Source organism: Molossus molossus, unplaced genomic scaffold (assembly GCF_014108415.1).
Source record: "Molossus molossus isolate mMolMol1 unplaced genomic scaffold, mMolMol1.p scaffold_m16_p_11, whole genome shotgun sequence".
Lineage (NCBI taxonomy): Eukaryota > Metazoa > Chordata > Mammalia > Chiroptera > Molossidae > Molossus > Molossus molossus.
In genome coordinates, this window is record NW_023425346.1 from 19,615,809 (window position 1) to 19,636,410 (window position 20,602).

General features: G+C 44.0%; 1 protein-coding gene across 2 annotated transcripts in view; it reads left to right on the forward strand.

The window, feature by feature from the left end:
- The first annotated feature begins 10,873 nt into the window (after positions 1–10,873).
- Positions 10,874–20,602, forward strand: part of UBXN4 (UBX domain protein 4) — a 46,203-nt gene continuing 36,474 nt past the window's right edge. Inside the window, exon 1 of one of the 2 annotated variants that reach the window (XM_036254424.1) lies at positions 10,874–11,000. In XM_036254424.1, the coding sequence (XP_036110317.1) occupies positions 10,919–11,000 (82 nt within the window). In that variant the 5' untranslated portion in view covers positions 10,874–10,918. Of the gene's footprint in view, positions 11,001–12,374; positions 12,413–20,602 lie in introns of those variants that run through there. The other variant, XM_036254425.1, reaches the window with a different exon arrangement.

The window sequence follows — 20,602 nt, forward strand, 5'->3', positions numbered from 1 at the left end:
CACGCCCTTAGCGGACACCGAACCCGGGTCTCTCTGGACCGCAGGCCGACGCTCTAACCACTGAGCAAAACCAGCCAGGGCTGTACAGGTTCATTTATATGCAAATTTTTTTCAATAAATATTCATTTGGCCCTCCCTGTAAGTGGGTTGTTCATCTGAGGGATTCAACCAATGGCAGATCAAAGACAGGTTTTGAGCCACTGTTGGGAATCTGCAGATGCGGACTGTATGCCTTTTTACATAAGGGACTTGGTCATCTGTGGATTTGGGTGTCCACGAAACCAACTCCCATAGATAATAAGGGACGACTGCAGTTGGATTTTGGGAGAGTCCAAAAATACATGCAGATTTTTGCATAGAGAGGTGAGAGGTGGGGAGATGGGAGGGGTTGGTGCCCCTGACCTGTGTAGTTGAAGGGTCAACTGTACTATGTGCCAAGCACTTGCTAAGCACTTATAAAGTTCCCTATTTAATCATCACAATAACCCTAATAGGTAAGTTATATTATTATCCCAGTTTAGGTGTGAGGCAACTGAACTGTCAGAAAGGTGAGGACATTTACCCAAGGTCACACAGCTAGTTTAAGTATTGACTGCATACACGAATCAGGCTGACTCTAAGAGTTCATGGGGTTAACTCTTAAGCTACTGGCTGCCTTGCTAATGTAGCGCTTGCCATTTTGGATTGTCTTATGCACTTGGATCTATAGGAGAAGCCAGAGAGGAGTGCCATCCTATCTTTACTTATGAAAACTCAATTGTTGTGAGTGAAGCTTACAACATATTCAAATGTTCCTTCTCTCCCTTTTAAGTTTTATATGCATCCATAAGCCTTATATGTTCCCACCCTGGCCTATGTGCTCCGTGGTTAGAGCATTGGCCTGCTCACCGAAGGGTCATGGATTCAATTCCCAGTCAAGGGGACATGCCTGGGTTGGAGGCAAACCAGGTATGTGCCCTTGCCTTGGAATTGAATCCAAGATCCTCCAGTGCTCAGGTTGACGCTCTAACCACGGAGCCACACTGGCCAGGGCTTAATTTACTCTTTTACACTTTTCACTCCTTCACTCAAGAGAAAAACAAAAACAGAGAATATTATTTTTCCTTTACAAGCACACACACACACACACACACACACACCATGGCTTTGCAATATGTAAGTCATATTGCCTCCTCTAGTGGTAAGCAGGTTCAAATTTCTTTGGAACTGCCCTGGCCAGTGGTTAGAGCGTCGGCCTGCGGTCCGGAGAGACCCGGGTTCGGTTCCCGCTAAGGGCATGTACTTCGGTTGCAGTTTGTCCCCGGCCCTGGTTGGGTCGTGCGGGTGGCAGCCACTCGATGTGTCCCTTCACGTCGATGTTTCTCTCTCTCTCTCCCTCCCTCTCTCTCTCCCTCCCACTCTATCTGTACAAAAAATGGAAAAATATCCTCGGGCGAGGATTAAAAAAAAAAAAAAATTTCTTTGGAACTACAAAAAAAAATGTCTTGTGTTTTACATGGTGTGTGAGTGTATGCTTCAAGGTGATATTACCAATCCAGCTTCAGTAAGAGATGCCCTTTTACTTCTTTTTTAGGCAATAGTGAAGATTTGGCACTGAATCATTCACCTTCTTAGGAACATGGCAATCTATTTGAGCAACCAGAGTTAAGAATTCAGTTTGTGCTGGGTTTTTACCTGTGCAAATAGAAATACTGTAGAAAGTTTGTGATGGTGAAAATTTGGCCTCCCGACACTAATAAGTCATTCAATTCACTAAGAAAAACAAGGCATTGTGGGGGATAGAGAGATTAAGTAGAGCTGCTACTTTTCACCTTTTAGAAGAAAGAACACAGAAACCCATTTTATTTTATTTTATTTTTTTTTATCCTCACCCGAGGATATTTTTCCATTTTTTGTACAGACAGAGTGGGAGGGAGAGAGAGGAAGGGAGAGAGAGAGAGAAACATCGACGTGAAGGGACACATCGAGTGGCTGCCACCCGCACGACCAACCAGGGCCGGGGACAAACTGCAACCGAAGTACGTGCCCTTAGCGGGAACCGAACCCGGGTCTCTCCGTACCGCAGGCCGACGCTCTAACCGCTGAGCCAAACTGGCAAGGGCAAAAATTTTTTTTTTTTTTTTTTTATCCTCATCCAAGGACATTTTTCCATTTTTTGTTCAGGTAGAGTGGGAGGGAGAGAGAGGAACAGAGAGAGAGAGAAACATCGATGTGAAAGGGACACATCGAGTGGCTGCCATCCGCACAACCGACCAGGGCCGGGGACAAACTGCAACCGAGGTACATGCCCTTAGCGGGAACTGAACCCGGGTCTCTCAGGACCGCAGGCCGACGCTCTAACCGCTGAGCCAAACCGGCCAGGGCTTATTTTGTTTTTATTTCATTTTATTTATAAAATAAAGTGTTCACCCTGACCAGTTTAGCTCAGCAGTTAGAGCATCAGCCTGCGGACCAAAGGGTTATGGGTTTGATTCCTGGTCAAGGGCGTGTACCTGGGTTGCAGGTTTAATCGTCAGCCACTGATGGGGTCATGGGGGAAGCAACCGATCGATGTGTCTTTCTCACATCGATGTTTCTCTCTCCCTCCTTCCCTCTCTCCCTTCCACTCTATCTAAAAATTAATAGAAAAATATTTTCAGGTGAGGTTTTAAAAAACTAAAATAAAATAAAGTGATCACAGAATAAAGTAACAATGAGAAACTATGTACTTCCTCCAGAGGTGCCACACTACCTGGCCAATTGTTCTTAGATGAAAGCTGGTACAGAGCAGATTGGTGAAACACCAACCACATTGTTTGTGTACTTATGTTTGTTTGATGCCAACTAAATGTATACTACAGGGTTGGCAAACTCAAATTCTTGATACTGCTGAAGAGCAACTAAAAAAGTGAAGCTTAGCCCTGCCGGTGTGGCTCAGTGGTTGAACATCGACCCATGCACCAAGAGGTTGCCAGTTCGATTCCTGGTCAGGGCACATGCCCACGTTTGTGGGCCAAATCCCCAGTGGGGGGCACACAGGAGGCGGCCAATCGATGTTCTCTCATCCATGTGTCTATCTCTCTCCCTCTCCCTTCCTCTCTCTCTAGAATCAATAAAGAAAAATAAGAAGTGAAGCTTAGAAGTGCAAGGGGAGTGACAAACTAGGTGTGACTTTTCTAAAATTTTGCGCAGGCCCAAAAAGAAGAGCAAGAGACCAGACAGAGCCCATGGGCTCCAGCACAAATGCGGGACCCAAACATCTGAAGGTCCCACACTGCCAAGAGGAGGAGCAGCAGGGGTCCTGTCCTGGGTAAACAGCTGTGAGGGAAAGATAGCGTGACATCATTTTGTGGGACGGACTGAAGAGAAGGCAGAAAGAGTAGTCAGGAAAGTTGTATGACTCAAGTGATTAGTGTTCTGTTTCATTTGGGTTCACAGAAACAGACTGACAGATCTGTGCAGGAGGTTTGCTAGGGAGTGAACTACATTGCTAACAACACTGGTTAAAATGCTGTTGTAACAGAGGCCTAAGATGACCTAAGGGGGAGGGCCGGAGATAGGAGACCCTTGTAAGGCCAAAATGAGGCAGGGGACCCAGGCCTTTGTGCCCTAGGCTGAGTGCAACTCTCTGAGAAGCACACGGCTTTGAGCCTTTAGCCACCAACACCCCAGCAGCTAGGGGAGTGGGTGCCATGGTTCTACAGCAGGGTCTGGGTGGAGCACCAGGTTATCCACCATATTGAAACTAAAAGGATTAAGATAACACTAAAGAGCCCTTGCTGGGTACTGATATGCCAGGGTTGTGGGTTTGATCCCTGGTCAGGGCACAATACATGCTTCTGTCTCTCTCTCCCTTCATCTCTCTGCCTCAAATCAATAAATAAAACTTTTAAAAAAGATAACACAAAAGGCCCTGGCTGATTTGGATCAGTGGTTAGAGTGGTAGCCCGAGGACCAAAGAGTCACGGGTTTGATTTCAGTCAAGGGCCAAGGGCATGTACCTCGGTTGTGGCTGGTCTAGACCCTGGTCGGGTTTGTGCAGAAGGCAACCAATGGATGTTTCTTTCTTTCTCTCTCTCTCTCTCTCTCTCTCTCTCTCTCTCTCTCTCCCTCCCTCCCTCCCACTCTATCTGAAGATAAATGGAAAAATATCCTCAGGTGAGCATTAAAAAAAAAAGATAACAAAAGAATGGAAAGGTTGCTGTGGCTGGTTGCACACAGACTAAAGGGAGCAGACTGGTTTCACTCTGAAGGAAGAAAGAAGGGTGTGTTGATTCAGGAAGGAATATATTCTACCTGACTGAATTTGACAGTTTTGGACTTCAAAACTCAAGAATCACAAAGAAATCAGCAATTTCCATAATTCTGAATCCCTCCCTTCCCTCAGAAAATTTAACATTTAAAATCCCATATTGCTGACTAGCCTCCTGCCTGCCCCTGTCCTCCAGGCCATGACCTCCCCTCTGCTCTTTCTTGTGTCCATTATCTCCTGACCACTTTTACTTGTCTCCCATTCACTTTAGATTTCATGCCCCATCACATTGCTCACTCTTGCTCATCTCCTAAACTCCTTTGTCCCTTCATTCTTTCTTGCACTGTCTAGCATCCACAGCCCTGAATAAATCCACATCTCCACTTTCTCAGTGCCTGTGTCCAAAGAATCGAGTGACCACTGGAGCAAACCACACTGGGCAAATTCAGGGCCACCAATTTCACCTGGCCCTCAGCTCTGCTGGTACACTATACGCCCCCCCCAATCCACCCACATCCTTGCCCCCCAACATTCATGAATATTATTTCAAACCTTGTCCCTTATCCTCATGGTACCAATCTCCTTCCTTCCTTCCTCTGTCACTCTCAGCAAACGACTTCTTCACAGGGAAAAGTTCAGCTTTTATATGAAAACTTATTTTCTTATTGTCAACTTAATGTCCTGAAACTTATAAACTTATTTATGTCCAAAATTATTTTCCCTCTCCCTCTCTTGTTCCTGTTAATAAGGAAAGGGTGTCTCTTCTGTCTGCCTGTGCTCTGGATTCCATTCCAGCTTGTTTAGAATGGTGGTGATTACAGGAAGCAATATCCAACTTACAGTGGCTTAACCAATGTGAACAGTTGTTATTTCACAAGACAAGACTTGTGTCATCATAGACACAAGTGCTTTCCACATTCTATTCTACCATCCTCAGAGTGTTGGCAATGTTGTTCCTCATGGCCACAAAATAGCTGCAGCAGCACCAGACATCATATACACACAACTACATCCAGCAAAGAAGGTTTATGCTTTCTTCCATGTGACTCTTTATTAGGAAATCTTATCTTGCACGCATCCACCCCTATTTCTCACAAGGTCCTACTGGCTGCAAGGGTAGGCTAAAGAAAACAACTACCTAGCAATTTCCCCTTTCTGCCAGTAAGGAATAATGCGGGGGGGGGGGGTGTGTGGTAAAAAAAATTGTTCAGTGGGTTATTAGCACAATATGCCATATATTTCATTTACATCCCATCTTCATAGGGATCTCCCTCTTTCCTGTGCATTCAATCTCTCCAAGACTAGCTCCTTTCCATCTGCATTTAATTGTATACAAGTCTCTCTAATCTTTAAAAAAGGCTCTTTCCCAATCCAAATCCCTGTGTAGCAATTTCTTTTCTTCCTCTTTCCTTTCACACTTACTGGCACCCCTTCCTTATCTCTCCTCATTCCTCAAACCACTGCCATCTGGATTCCACACAGGAGAACCCACCAAAACCCTTCTTACAAGCTAAGATGATAATCACTTCTATGTTGCTAAAAATAATGGACATTTAAGATTTTTAAAAATTGGTTTTTCGTCCGGGTGGTGTGGCTCAGTGGTTGAGCGTTGACCCATGCACCAAGAGGTTGCTGGTTCGATTCCCAGTCAGGACACGTGCCCAGGTTGTGGGCCCGATCCCCAGAGGGGAGCATGCATGAGGTGGCCAGTAGATGTTCTCTCTCATCAGTGTTTCTGTCTCTCTCTTCCTCTTACTTCCTCTGTCTCTAAAATCAACAAAGGGAAACATTTTTTTTTTTTAATTGATTTTTAGAGAGAGAGAGAGAGAGGGAGAGTCAGAGAAGAACATCTATATGAGAGCTAAACATTGATCAGCACACCCTATACTGGGGATTGAGCCTGCAACCTGGGCATGTGCCCTGATCAAAAATTCAAAGAGCCCTGGCCAGTCTGACTCAGAGGTTAGAGCGTCGGTCTGCGGACCAAAGAGTCCAGGGTTCGATTCCGGCCAAGGGCACGTACCTCAGATGTGGTTTGCCCCCGACCCCAGTTGGGGTCGTGGGTGGCAACCAATCGATGTGTCTCTCTCACATCAATGTTTCTCTTTCTCTCCCCCTCCCCACTCTGTCTGAAGATAAATATAAAAATATCCTTGGGCCCTGGCCGGTTTGGCTCAGCGGTTAGAGCGTCGGCCTGCGGTCCGGAGAGACCCAGGTTCGGTTCCCGCTAAGGGCATGTACTTCGGTTGCAGTTTGTCCCCGGCTCTGGTCGGTCGTGCGGGTGGCAGCCACTCGATGTGTCCCTTTCACGTCGATGTTTCTCTCTCTCTCTTCCTCTCTCTCCCTCCCACTCTATCTGTACAAAAAATGGAAAAATGCCCTCAGGTGAGGATAAAAAAAAAAAAAATATATATATATATATATCCTTGGGCGAGGATTAAAAAAAATCTTATTTAAGTTGATCCAACAGCAGCATTCAGTATAGCTGCTTCTCACCTGTTCTTCTCAAACTTCTCTACCCTTGGTTTCTTTGGTGTCATACTCTCCCATTTTCCTCCACCACATACACTCCCCCTCCCCCCACTACCTTTCCTGAATTTTCTCTTCTGGTTTATACTTTTCTATACAACCCTGTAAACGTTGGAGGTTTTAAGACCTCAGTCATATACTGAGGACATGGTAGTACAAAAGAGAGGAATAGATAATGATTTTGTTTACAATTTTATGTAAGAATGTTTTATAAGCAAGATAGGGCACTTTGTGGCTGGTTGTTATTAAAATGAAAACGGACCCATATTTAATTATTTTGCATGGTCTCTAATACCTACTAGCCAAAGGCGTATATGGTTGATATGCCATCACATCCTACATCAATTAAATTTCTCCTCCAGCAATACAACCATTTGAAAATCATAGCAGGATTAAGGAGATGCTATGTCTGAAAATACACCTTTCCTGTAATTAAATAACCTAAAAATAGCTGACAGATTGTAATCCAATGTACTTTTTCCAATCAGGACTTTCATACAGTATTATTACAAACTGAAACAAAATACCGACTATACACAGTTGCTGCTTACATAGGACACCTTTCCTCAAGAAGAATTAGAGTTGGTCTTCAACATCAGCTTTTTAAATGGATTTCTTAAGATTTGAAATGTCCTCACCCGAGGACATTTTTCCATTTTTTGTACAGATAGAGTGGGAGGGAGAGGAAGAGAGAGAGAGGGAAACATCGATGTGAAAGGGACACATCGAGTGGCCGCCACCCGCACGACCAACCAGGGCCGGGGACAAACTGCAACCGAGGTATGCGCCCTTAGCGGGAACCGAACCCGGGTCTCTCCGAACTGCAGGTGGACGCTCCAACCGCTGAGCCAAACCAGCCAGGGCCATATACTCTTTTTTTTTTTAATCCTTACCTGAGGATATTTTTCTCTTTATCTTCAGACAGAGTGGGGGAGAGAGGGAGAGAAAGGGAGAGAGAGAGAAGCATCTACATAAGAGGAACACATCAACTGGTTGCCTCTGGCACGGCCCTGACCAGGGCCAGGGCGAACCACAGTGAAGGTACGTGCCCTTGACAGGAATCAAACCCGCGACTCATTGGTCCGCGAGCCAATGCTCTACTGCTGAGCCAAACTGGCCAGCGATCAGTCATATTCTCTTATCTCACTTCACTTTGCACACTCTGTAAGTGATAGCATTCACCTGAGCCTCAATTATCCCCTGCATGGAGACAAATCTCAAATTCTTATCTCTAGGCAAGACATGTTTTCTGGCCCTGGCTGGTTTGGCTCAGCAGTCAGAGCATCGGCCCTCGGACCCGGATTCGATTCCTGATTAGGGGCAAATACTGGGTTGCAGGTTCGATCCCCAGCCCTGGTTGGGGTTGTGTGGGAGGCAACCAATCAATATATCTCTCTCACATCGATGTCTCTCTCTCTCTCTCTCTCTCCCTCTCCCCCTCCCTCCCTTCCACTCTACCTAAAAATCAATGGAAAAATATCCTTGGGTGAGGATTAACAAAAAAATTAAAATTAAAAAGTTTTCTGAGCTCCAAATCTATTATCTGCCTACTTAATTTAACATTTCCACTTTAATGTCTCGCCAGCACTGTAAACATGTCTAATATTGAACACACATCTTCATGCACTCCTCCCCACCAACCTGCTCTTCCTTGACGTTCCCTGTCTCATGGCCACCGTCTACAGAAATCCAAGATCTCTTCTTGACTACTCCTTCCTCAAGTTCCATACCTAATCAATCAACATAACCTGTTGGATTTGCTTCCAAAATATCAAAAGCATCCACTTCTCCATCTCCCTTATATATGGACGACAGCCTCTTAACCAGTCTCTTCACATTCACCCATTCCACTTCCAAACCAATCCACTGAAATCGCAGCACAGCTGCATTCTAAAAACACAAGTCTTGTGTGTAATCCCTCCATTTAAAATCCAACGGCTTTCTACAATTTTTAGAAAATTGTCTGCAGCCTAGCTGGTGTGGCTCAGTGGTTGAGCATCGACCCATGCACCAAGAGGTCGCTAGTCAGTTCCCAGTCAGGGCACATGCCCAGGTTGTGGGTCCAATCCCCAGTGGGGGGCATGCAGGAGGCGGCCAATCAATGTTCTCTCTCATTGATGTTTCTATCACTCTTTCTCCCTTCCTCTCTCTCTAAAATCAATAAAGAAAAAGAAAGAAAGAAAACTGTCTGCAACCCTTAACATGACTTCCAAGGCTGTGCATGATCTAACCCTTGCTTATCTTTCCAGCCGCATTTGCAGTACACTCCTTTCTATGTTCTAGCTGCACTGGACATTCTTCAGTTTTTCAAGTGTACCACTCTCACTTGCTCCACAGCCTTAACACTGCTGTTTCCTCCACCTGGAACAGTTTCTCTTTCGCCTACCTAGATTTCTCCTGACATGTCATTTTCGCAGAAAGGCCTTTTCTAACCCCATTATCCATGTTTGGTCACATTATCACACCTCTGAAGCACTCCTAATTATCCCTCTTGTGGCATTCATAATCACTTGTTTGATGTTTGTCTTCCTCTTTAGGACAGTCTAAAGTCACAAAAGCAGGGCCTTTGTCTGACCACTTCACCTCCTTGCCAATGCTAAGTACAAGGCCTACCTCTTACTAGGAGAACAATAAATGTGATGAATGAATGAAAGATTACGAATCATTCTTATAATATTTCATTCTATTGGGAATGATTAAAATCATTGCTCTACTGAAAGAATGTATACGTTGATCAAATCTTAAGAAATCCATTTAAAAAGCTGATGTTGAAGACCAATTCTAATTCTTCTTGAGGAAAGGTGTCCTATGTAAGCAGCAACTGTGTATAGTCGGTATTTTGTTTCAGTTTGTAATAATACTGTATGAAAGTCCTGATTGGAAAAAGTACATTGGATTACAATCTGTCAGCTATTTTTAGGTTATTTAATTACAGGAAAGGTGTATTTTCAGACATAGCATCTCCTTAATCCTGCTATGATTTTCAAATGGTTGTATTGCTGGAGGAGAAATTTAATTGATGTAGGATGTGATGGCATATCAACCATATATGCCTTTGGCTAGTAGGTATTAGAGACCATGCAAAATAATTAAATATGGGTCCGTTTTCATTTTAATAACAACCAGCCACAAAGTGCCCTATCTTGCTTATAAAACATTCTTACATAAAATTGTAAACAAAATCATTATCTATTCCTCTCTTTTGTACTACCATGGAAAGTAGCTGGAAAATAAATCAAGTCATTATCTATCCTCTGCTTTGGGTTATTTTAGAAAGCAGCCATAGCAATAGTATAGCTGTTTTCAGGTGTTGTACTGTTCTCTAGTCAATGGCTAGGAAATTGCTCCGGCTTACATTCTGCCGCTACCTCCCCTTGGGTACGTGGGCTCTACTCCATCACGGACGGTAACTGTCGTGGGTTTTTGTCCTGTCTTTTCGTCAAGGTTAGGCTGATAAAATAAGTTCAACAGAAATCAAAGCCTCTCACTAAGTCCCTACAAAGCCCATTTAGTTCCATACCGAGAGACACCCAACCCTATCACACAATGGCCACTAATCCTAGTAATTACATCGCCCCCCACCAAGGGTCCCACTCGTGGGTGCGATTTCCTCCCCATCTACGGTCTCAAGGGGGGAGGGCATATGATCTCCGGGTCAGGAGGCCAGCGGCCCTTCCTCTCCTTCCTTTTGTCGATTGTGAAGCGGCTCTCACTGCTGCCCACTTAGCCGTGCCCGGAAGTCAGTTACTTTCTTCCATAAAGGAAGAACAAGCCTAGAAAAACCACGGTTCCCGTCGTGCCTCTCGCAGGCGCCGCCGACGCGCGTTAGCGGTCTAGCCCCCTGTCCACGGCCTCCTCCTACGTCCGCTCCCTAAGGCCTAGCGGGCGCGCGCACGCACCAGCTTGCCTAGGAGACGAGGCAAAGGCGCTCCGTGCCGACCGCGACGTGTGGCGTCACGTGACGCGGCGCGCTCCGCCTGCGCGTTTGCGCGCGTCCCCGGAGGCCGCTGAGGAGTTTGCGCGTTCCTGCGGAGCCGGAGGCGGGAGGCGGACCAGCTGGGGCTCCCGGGCCGCGGGGTCCGACGAAGGAGAGGGCGGGGCCAGCTACGGGACCGCGACGACAACACTTCGAGCGAGCACCCAAACCCGAGTGGAGCGATGCTGTGGTTCCAGGGCGCCATCCCGGCCGCCATCGCGTCGGCCAAGAGGAGCGGCGCGGTCTTCGTGGTGTTCGTGGCAGGTGAAGGGGGCGGGGGCCTGAGATATGGCTGGACACCCGCTCCGGCCTACCTCCAACCCCAGAGCCCCACAGCCTTTGGTCCGGGGCTGCTCGTCCCTGGCCTTTCTGCGCCTCCCTCGTCCGTTTGCGGCACAGCGGGCCTGGCCCCCTGCCCGGGCACCGTCCCAGCTTCGCCCCCCAAGCGCTGCGCCCCGCAGACCCCTCTCTGCCCGAGGCGAGGAGAGCCGGCGCGCAGGCCCTCGCCGCCCAGCCCCACTGCTCTCCGCCGAGCCTCTCGCCCGCGCCGTCAGGGGAGTCGGCGCGACAGACCCCCCTGCCCCTCCCGGACGCCCCCATAGAGCCCTGTCCCCGAGGACCCACTTCGGGATGCCTTAACGTCCCAGTGTAGTTCCTGGTGTGTGGGTGGGGATACGGCAGGCCATTAAACAGGCATTTGGGTTCGTAATTAGTTGTGGACTGTCAGGAAGAAAGCTGTGTCATCGGTAAGCAACAAAGGGAGCCCACCTGATGTTCACGGTCACTGGCGTTCAAATGTTCCCGAAACTCAAACTGCAGAGCTTTATATGGGTTTGATTTTTTTAAAAGGATAGTGACGAGGGTCTAATGTGAAATCATTGCTTTGTTGCAAATTGGTTTTTTGTTTTTTTTTTTTAACCGTTCGTTTAGAAGGAGTAGACGTTCAGTCCTTGGTTCTTTTTGTTGTCTTCCTGGTGTAATATCTGCAGTTTCCGGAACGTGTATTAACTCATTTACCCCGCGTTGCTCTGGGTTAATGTGATCCGTATTTTATTCCTCTCCTATTTTATTACTGAAATCTTCTAGATTTGCAGTAACCTATGCCTCTGTGGTATTGCTGATTCTCGTTAACATGAATCAAATCAGTGTTCGTGACTACTGTTAATTTGAGGTGTATTATTTCAACTATTTATGTTTAATAACGGCTTACTCATTATTAACTCATGACTCTTGGGAGACTACATAATAGCTCTGTCACTTTATGCACTACAGTGAGAACAAGTTGCTGAAAAAGAGTTTTCAGTTACCATTAAGTTTGAAATTTATTATTGTTTTGTGATGCCAAATTTAAAGGTAAATTTCTAATGCTGTTAATTTAGAAGAGTTTGAGTAGTTCATATTCTCTTAGCTGTTTTACAGTTTATATTTCACATAAAATGCTGTTGTAATCCTGTACAGGAAAAAAGGAGACCAAAAAAGAAAGGAAAATAAATAGATAGATACTATGCTTATTAAGAGTACAATAGTAATTTTATGACATTTTAAGTTGTGTTCATCACATAAAATCTATAGTTATTCTTGTGGTAGGTAGAATAAATTTTATTATCTCTCTTTTTTAATATCTTTTTTTATGTTCAGCATAGTGATATATTAGTGCGTGGGAATGCAGCATTCAGGTGAGTTTTTTTTTCTTTATTGAATTTAAAGAGAGGAAGGGAGGGAGAGAGAGAGAGACATAGAAACATTGATGAGAGAGAACATCAATTGGCCGCCTCCTGCATGCCCCCCACTGGAGATTTGGCCCACAAACTGGGCATGTGCCCTGACCAGGAATTGAACCAGCGACCTCTTGGTGTATGGGTCGATGCTCAACCATTGAGCCACACCGGCCAGGCTGTTATCTTTATTTTATAGATGAGGAAACTTAAGTCCACAGTGGTTAAGTGACATGCACCAGGATCACAGAAAGGATTTACATATTGACAAATTCTTTTAGCGGCTTAAAAAGTTTTTTTTTATTTGTTTCTTTAGAAAAAAACCGAACAATTGTAGACTTTATGTGATTATTGAAATTGGTGTACAAATCAGGAAATCTAGTCATGTTTTTATTTTAATTTTTTAATTTTTTAATTAATTTATTTATTTTTGTTACAGATGTTTCTCCTTTTTCCCCCACTGATCCCCCCTCCCCCTCCCTCTAGTCATGTTTTTAAACAGAAAACACAATTGATGTGTCCAAATGTTTCTGGAAAGCACTTTTGAGCTAATCAGTTAATTTGAAAGAAGTAATGCTAGATTTAGTTAATAAACATTTGGAAATCCATTTGGAAACAGTAGTGCTAATTATTACAATAGTAAAATAAAGATACAGGTTTTTGTGGCGCTGTGTATACATATATACCTTCTTCAGTTAACTTTTGACAGATGAGCATGTTTTCTGTGCTTTTAGAATATCAATAACTGTTGAATGTTTGCAGGAAGACTGTTAGTAATCTGTCAGAGTCTGTCCCTTGACCCTTTGAAAATACTGTTGGCTTTTCTAGCTTTTTAGGAAGTTAATGTCCAAGACTAGGTAAGATTAATGTCACTCTAGGAATTTGCAGACAATAGCGTCATGAAACTGTAACTGCAAGACTTAAAGGTTGCCTAGACCTTTGTTTAGAACTCTGAAGCATACAATCAGAACTCATGATTATCTTAGATCCAAGACCTCAACAATAATACACTAACTCAGAAAAAATTAAAGAGATATTTTTATAGCTAGAAGTGGTCTTAAGGGTCACTTGGGTTTATAAAGCTACTCAAGTGGGAAACATTTTAGGCAAGTTGTTTATATTTAGTGACCTTTTCATGGATAAATTTAAGAATATTATAGGATTGACTTTAGGAGACTGGAGAGATTACTACTAGTTCAGCCAGCAAATTAACAAAGGATTTTCAAAGTATTAATAGCTATGTAAATTGGAAGAAAGAATACTGGGCCCTGGCCTGGTAGCTCAGTTGGATAGAGTATCGTCCTGATATGCCAGCGTTTCGGGTTCAATCTCCTATCAGGGCACATACAAGAGTCAACCAGTGAATGCATAAATAAGTAGAACAACAAATCAATGTTTCTCTCTCTCTCTTTATTCGCCACTTTTGTTCAGATAGAGTGGGAGGGAGGGAGGGGGAGAGAGAGAGAGAGAGAAAGAGAAACATCAATGTGAAAGCAACACATCGAGTGGCTGCCTCCCGCATAACCCTAACCAGGACCGGGACTGAACTGCAACTGAGGTACGCACCCTTAGTGGGAACCGAACCCAGGTCTCTGGACCGTAGGCCGACGCTCTAACCGCTGAGCCAAACCGGCCAGAGCTTTCTCTTTTTCTTTTTCTCTCCCCTCCTCCTCCCTTTCCTCTCTTTCTCTAAAATCAATTAAAAAAAAAAAGTGAAAAATTTTGATTCCCGTTTCAGAGAAGATAGAATAATCTGACAAGGATCCTGAAGCTAAGGTGTCAGTTCACTGACTAGTGTTGCTAGTGGGCTAAAATTTCCTTGACAGACACTGCCTTTTTTTTTGTTAAAACAGGTTTTCGCCCGGCCAGAGTGTCGACCCATGCACTAAGAGGTCACCAGTTCAATTTCCTGTTCAGGGCATATGCCCAGGCTGTGGGCCCAGTCCCCAGTGGGGGGCATGCAGGAGGCAGCCAATCGATGTTTCTATCTCTCTCTAAACTTCTCTCAATAAAGAAAAAACTTTTTTTTTAAATTAAATAAAATAGAGGTTTTCTAAGTTGGAATTGCCAGCTCTACTAGGGTCTGTAATTCTTTTTTTTTTTCCTCACCCGAGGACATTTTTCCATTTTTTGTTCAGATGGAGCGGGAGGGAGAGAGAGGAACAGAGTGAGAGAGAAACATCGATGTGAAGGGACACATCGAGTGGCTGCCACCCACACGACCAACCAGGGCCGGGGACAAACTGCAACTGAGGCACGCGCCCTTAGTGGGAACCAAACCCGGGTCTCTCAGGACCGCAGGCCGACGCTCTAACCGCTGAGCCAAACCGGCCAGGGCGGGTCTGTAATTCTTTACTTCTGAGTTTGTACTATTTTCTTTTAAGTACCTTTACTTTGTTTTTGTTTTAATCCTCACCTGAGGACATTTTTTCACTTTTTTGTTCAGATAGAGTGAGAGGGAGAGAGGGGAAGAGAGAGAGAGAGAAACATCGATGTGAAAGGGACACATTGAGTGGCTGCCTCCCACATGACCCAACCAGGGTCGGGGACAAACTGCAACCGAGATATGTACCCTTAGTGGGAACCGAATCCAGGTGTCTCTGGACCGCAGGCCAACGCTACCGCTGAGCCAAACCGGCCAGGGCTAAGTACCTTTACTTTGGATACTGCTGATACTGCCAAGGAGACAATGTTTTCTCCTGAAATCTTAGGCCCACCCAACTCCACAGCATAGTTCATAATGTGATTAAAACTAAGAAACTATAGATATTGAAGTTGGCAGCCCTGCCCGTGTCGCTCAGTGGTTGAGCGTCAATCCATGCACCAAGAGGACGCCAGTTCAATTCCTGGTCTGAGCATGTGCCCAGGTTGTGGGCCCAATCCCCAGTGAGCGACATGCAGGAGGCAGCCAATCGATGTTCTTTCTCATTGATGTTTCTCTCTCTCCCTCTCTCTTCCTCTCTCTCTAAAATCAATAAAGAAAAAAATTTAAAAAGATACTGCAGTTGGCAAATGATAATTTCACTCACTATTGTTAAGATAACTCTCACAGGGCCTTGCCGGTGTGGCTCAGAGGTTGAGTGTTGACCCATGCACCAGGAGATCGCAGGTCTGATTCCCTGTCAGGGCACATGCCCAGGTTGTGGGCCAAATCCCCAGAGGGGCGCATGTAGGAGGCAGCCAATTGATGTTCTCTCTCATTAATGTTTCTCTCTCTCTCTTCTCCCCCTCCCCTCCCCTTCCCCTCCCCCTCTCCCTTTCTCTCTCTCCCTCTAAAACCAATAAAGAAAAAAAAAAGGAACTCTCACAGGGACATCCATAATACTTTCAGCAATAAAGATCGAGGGGGAAAAAAAAGCTCTCACCCAGTTAAGTAATTTCATTTGACCTTACACCTCTTGGTCAAGCAGCTGCTGCAGCAGCTGCTAGGCTGAGTCATGACAGACATTGTTAGTGGGGCTGTGACATCTGGTACAACACAGGTGAGGGAGTGCAAAGCACCAACCTCAGAAGTAGCAGATTCATGCTGCCTACTTGACATCCCCCCTAGGATGCCTCAGGATTCTCAGGCCTGAAAGTACATTACTGCCTGAACCTGTGTTTTCTCCCCCAGTGTGCTACACCTAAGTAAATGGCATCACCTTAAATCCACTTTGATAAACCCTAGGTTTGGGTGTCATCTTTGACTCTTAACCCTTCAGGCTTATCTTGTTTTGTGCTCCTTGTTGTTCATGACACTACCAATCACACAAGCCTTTTCCTACACCTAAATTCCTTTTGCTTAGTGAACTCTTCTGGCTCTTGGCATGGCTAAGCTCTTTCATCCTTTAAGTCTTACCTTTTTATAAAAGATTTTTTTAAAAATTCAGGTTATAAATGCTTTATTATGATGATGATTTTAACACAGAGGAAGCTTGGTGTGAATATTTGGCCATTTGCTTTTTTTTTCTTTTTTTGACAAAGAGTTCAAGTTTAGGCTCTCTTTCTGATAGAATGTAACGTCTATCTACACATGTATATGTAATTGCTATCAAAATTAAACTTAGTCACTAAAAGAAGATTTGCTATCTGAACTTTCTTCTGCATTTTTTTCACCTTTGTCATCAGGCCTGGAGCATCTGGCCTCTCAAGAAGATCTGGGTCTAGCCCTTCTGATACCATTTTTTTTTTTTTTTTTTGTCGTTACCCGAGGACATTTTTGCATTTATCTTCAGGTAGAACGGGAGAGAGGGAGGAAGAGAGAGAAAGAAACATCGACGTGAAAGAGACACATCAACTGGTTGCCACCCACATGACCTCAACGAGGGCCACGGACAAACTGCAATGGAGGTACGTGCCCTTATTGGAAACCGAACCCGGGACTCTCTGGTCCACCGGCTGACACTCTTAACCACTGAGCCAAACTGGCCAGGACTGATTTTTTTTTTAAATAATTTTTTTGATTTATTGATTTGAGAGAGAGAGAGAGAGAAACATTGATGAGAGAGAACATCTATTGGCTGCCTCCTGCATACCCCTACTGGGGATTTGGCCCACAACCTGGGTATGTGCCCTGACAGGGAATTGAATCGGCGACCTCTTGGTGCATGAGTCAATGCTCAACCACTGAGCCACACCAGCCGTGCAAGTCTTAATTTTTTTTTTTTTTGGTTAATCCTCACCCGAGGATATTTTTTCCATTGATTTTTAAAGAGGGATGGGGGGAGGGAGAGAGAGAGAGAAAGAGAAACATCGATGTGAGAGAGACACATCAATTGGTTGCCTCTCCATGCCCCCCAACCATGGCTAGGAATTGAACCTGCAACCCCAAGTACGTGCCCTTGACTGAGAATTGAATCATGGCTGATGCTCTAACCACTGAACCACACTGGCCAGGGCAAGTCTTACCTTAAATGTCACCACAGAGAGGGCTTCTCTGACCAATCTAAGGAGGTCTCATTATTTTCTCTAATAGTTGTGTTCTTTTCTCACAGCATTTAGTACTATAATTATTTATAGTTGTTTATTAAACAGGTACTTTTTTTCTGTACCATTAGATTTTTATCTCCATTGAGGGCAGAAGGTGTCTAATTTTTTTATTTTTTTAATCCTCATCCGAGGATATTCTTCTATTTATCTCAGATAGAGTGGGAGGGAGGGAGGGAGAGAGAGAAACATTGATGTGAGAGAAACACATCGGCTGGCTGCTTCCCACAGGATCCCGACCAGGGCTGGGGATGAACCTCAACCGAGGTACCTGCCCTTGACTGGAATTGAACCCGCAACTCTTTGGTTCATGGGTCAATGCTCTAACCGCTGAGCCAAACTGGCCAGGGCTCATTTGTTTTATGTTTAGTTCATAGCCCAATGCCTAGCACAAAGTAAATGTGGAATAAAATACTGAATATAGCCCTGGCCGGTTTGGCTCAGCGGTTGAAGCGTCAGCCTGTGGACCAGAGAGTCCCAGGTTCAGTTCCCTCTAGGGGCACTTACCAAAAAAAAAAAAAATACAGAATATATGAAAGAAAGAAAGAATAAAGAATCCCTCATGTCTCACAGTCTTCTCTAAGAAGTGTTTGTAGTAAGAGTGCTCCCAGACAGCTATTTTCAAGGTTGACATTCTTGTCATTGACTTGAATTTTATATCTTTCTGCAGCCCATAGTGTCTTATTTATTTATTTATTATCCTTATTTGAGGACACTTTTCCATTTTTTGTTAAGATAGAGTGGGAGGGAGAGAGGAAGAGAGAGAGAGAGAGAGAAACATTGACATGAAAGGGATACTTTGAGTGGCTTTCTCCCACATGACCCCAACCAGGGCCGGGATGAACTGTAGCCAAGGTATGTAGCCCTTGATCGAAATCGAACCCGCGACTCATTGGTCTGCGGGCACTCTAACTGCTGAGCCAAACTGGCCAGGGCCATAGTGTCTTAAGATAGGTGCTTAGAATGATGTCACCACAAATGAAGCCCCCCCACCCCCCACCATCTGCTTCTTCAATATATAGGAGTCTGCTTGGGCATTCATTTTGTTTTTGGTCTGTGGCTAAATTAAAGTCCCTGTTTATTTTTCTGTGGCTACATTTCTCAAGCCCCTATTCCTGGTATTCCTGGATCTCTTCTCATACAAAATATATTCATGTGCAGCATTAGTCAAGTATTGTAAATATGCCAAGATACTTACTGTACCAAAAAACTTAGCTATTCATTTCTCAAAATAGTTATTGAGACCCTGCTGTATGCCACCTACTTACCATATGCCAGGTTTTATTGTAAGCATTTGAGTTATTACATATCAGTAAGTAAAAAGGAAAACAGTCCTTGCCCTTCTGGAACCTACTTTCTAGTAGAAGGTACAAATAGTAAACAGTAAACATAATAAATAAAAAACATACTCTATTGCCCTGGCCGGTTTGGCTCAGCGGTTAGAGCGTCGACCTGCGGTCCAGAGAGATCCAGGTTCGGTTCCCACTAAGAGCACATATCTCGGTTGCAGTTTGTCCCCGGCCCTGGTTGGTCGTGTGGGTGGCAACCACTCGATGTGTTCCTTTCACGTCGATGTTTCTCTCTCTCTCTGTTCCTCTCTCTCCCTCCCACTCTACCTGAACAAAAAATGGAAAAATGACCTCGAGTGAGGAAAAAAACAAACAAAAAAATATACTCTATTAAAAGGTGATAATAAATGTTACAGAAAAAAAGCAGGAAATAAGGAACCTTTGGGAATATTTGTAGGGAGTATAATTTTAAAGTGGTGATTAGGGAAGGTTTTTTTGAGAAGATAATAATTGAGCAAGGACTTATGTTAGTTGAGAGTTAACCATGTAGATACTGGGGGAAGAACATTCCCGGTAGTGGAGACAACTGGTACAAAGACCTTAAGATGAGATGTCTTTCAAATTTGAGGAATAGAAAAGCAAGGAATAGTAAGAAAGTAAGAGGAATTGAGGACAGAGGTAACTGGACGTTTGTAAGGACTTTGGCTTTTACTTTGAGGGAAAATAGGGAGCCATTGTAGGATTTTGAGGAGAGGGTTGATGTGATCGGAAAGTTTAAGGAAAGTTGCTGTGTTAAATATAGACTAAGCAGTAAAACCAGTTAGGAGGCTATTGTAATCATCTAGGTGAGATGTGGTAGCATAAAGCAGAGTGGTAGCAATGAAAGTGGTAAGAAATAGTTACATCTGGATATACGACTGACCCTTGAACAACACGGGTCCCTTTATATGTGGATTTTTTCCCCCCAATAAATACATAGAGTTATGTGCGAATTTTTTATTGCTATGGGGGTTGGTGCCCCGACCCCTGTGTTGTTCAAGGGTCAACTGTATTATGGAGATAGAGTCCACTGAAGTCAAGGGTAATAAAGTTTTTGACCTGAGAACTGAAAGGATGGACTTACTATGAACAAAAAACTGAGCTGGGGAAGGCTAAGTATGGATTAAATTAGGGGTGGGTTGGGGGGTGAAAGCAGCTTACAAAAGAGCAGGTATACAATGATCTCATTTTTGTAAAATGAAAAATGTAGCCTGAAAACTATTTTATCTGTAAATTGGCAAAGGTTGCTCACCTTTGAGAAAGTGCTTAGTTCTGCTAACCTCAGAAATATTTTTCAGAGACTTACTCAGGTAAGTTTCCCTCTGTCCACCAATAAGTGTTATGCCAAAATACAGACATTATAGGTCTAAAATCGAAATAATCTCTTGATAGGTATAACTTTAAAAAATTGTGTCATTGAGGTATGACATACAGTATATTAGATGAAATATATTAAGTAGAACAGCTTGATGAATTTCTGCATATAACTGCAGCAGTATAACTGTTATCTAGGTAAGATATAAACATTTCCAGCAGCCCAGATTTCTTCATGCTCTCCCAATTGTTGGCACCTCCACCAAGTTGCTACATAAAGGAGGAATATTGTACATTTATATCTGCAATCATGTTGAAAAGCCAAAATAGTCACTGCATTTCTCCCCATGGCTTGTAATTTTTGTGGGTGCTATTTGGATGTCTTCTTTTAGAAAATGCTTTGTATAATTAAATGGCAATCTTCTGTTTTTTATTTCATTAACAGTGCATATAGTCACACTTTTCATTTTATGGAAAAATTGAGTTTTCACTTTGGTAGAAAATAGTACATGTTGGATTATATTTTATTTGCAGTTCCAGATAT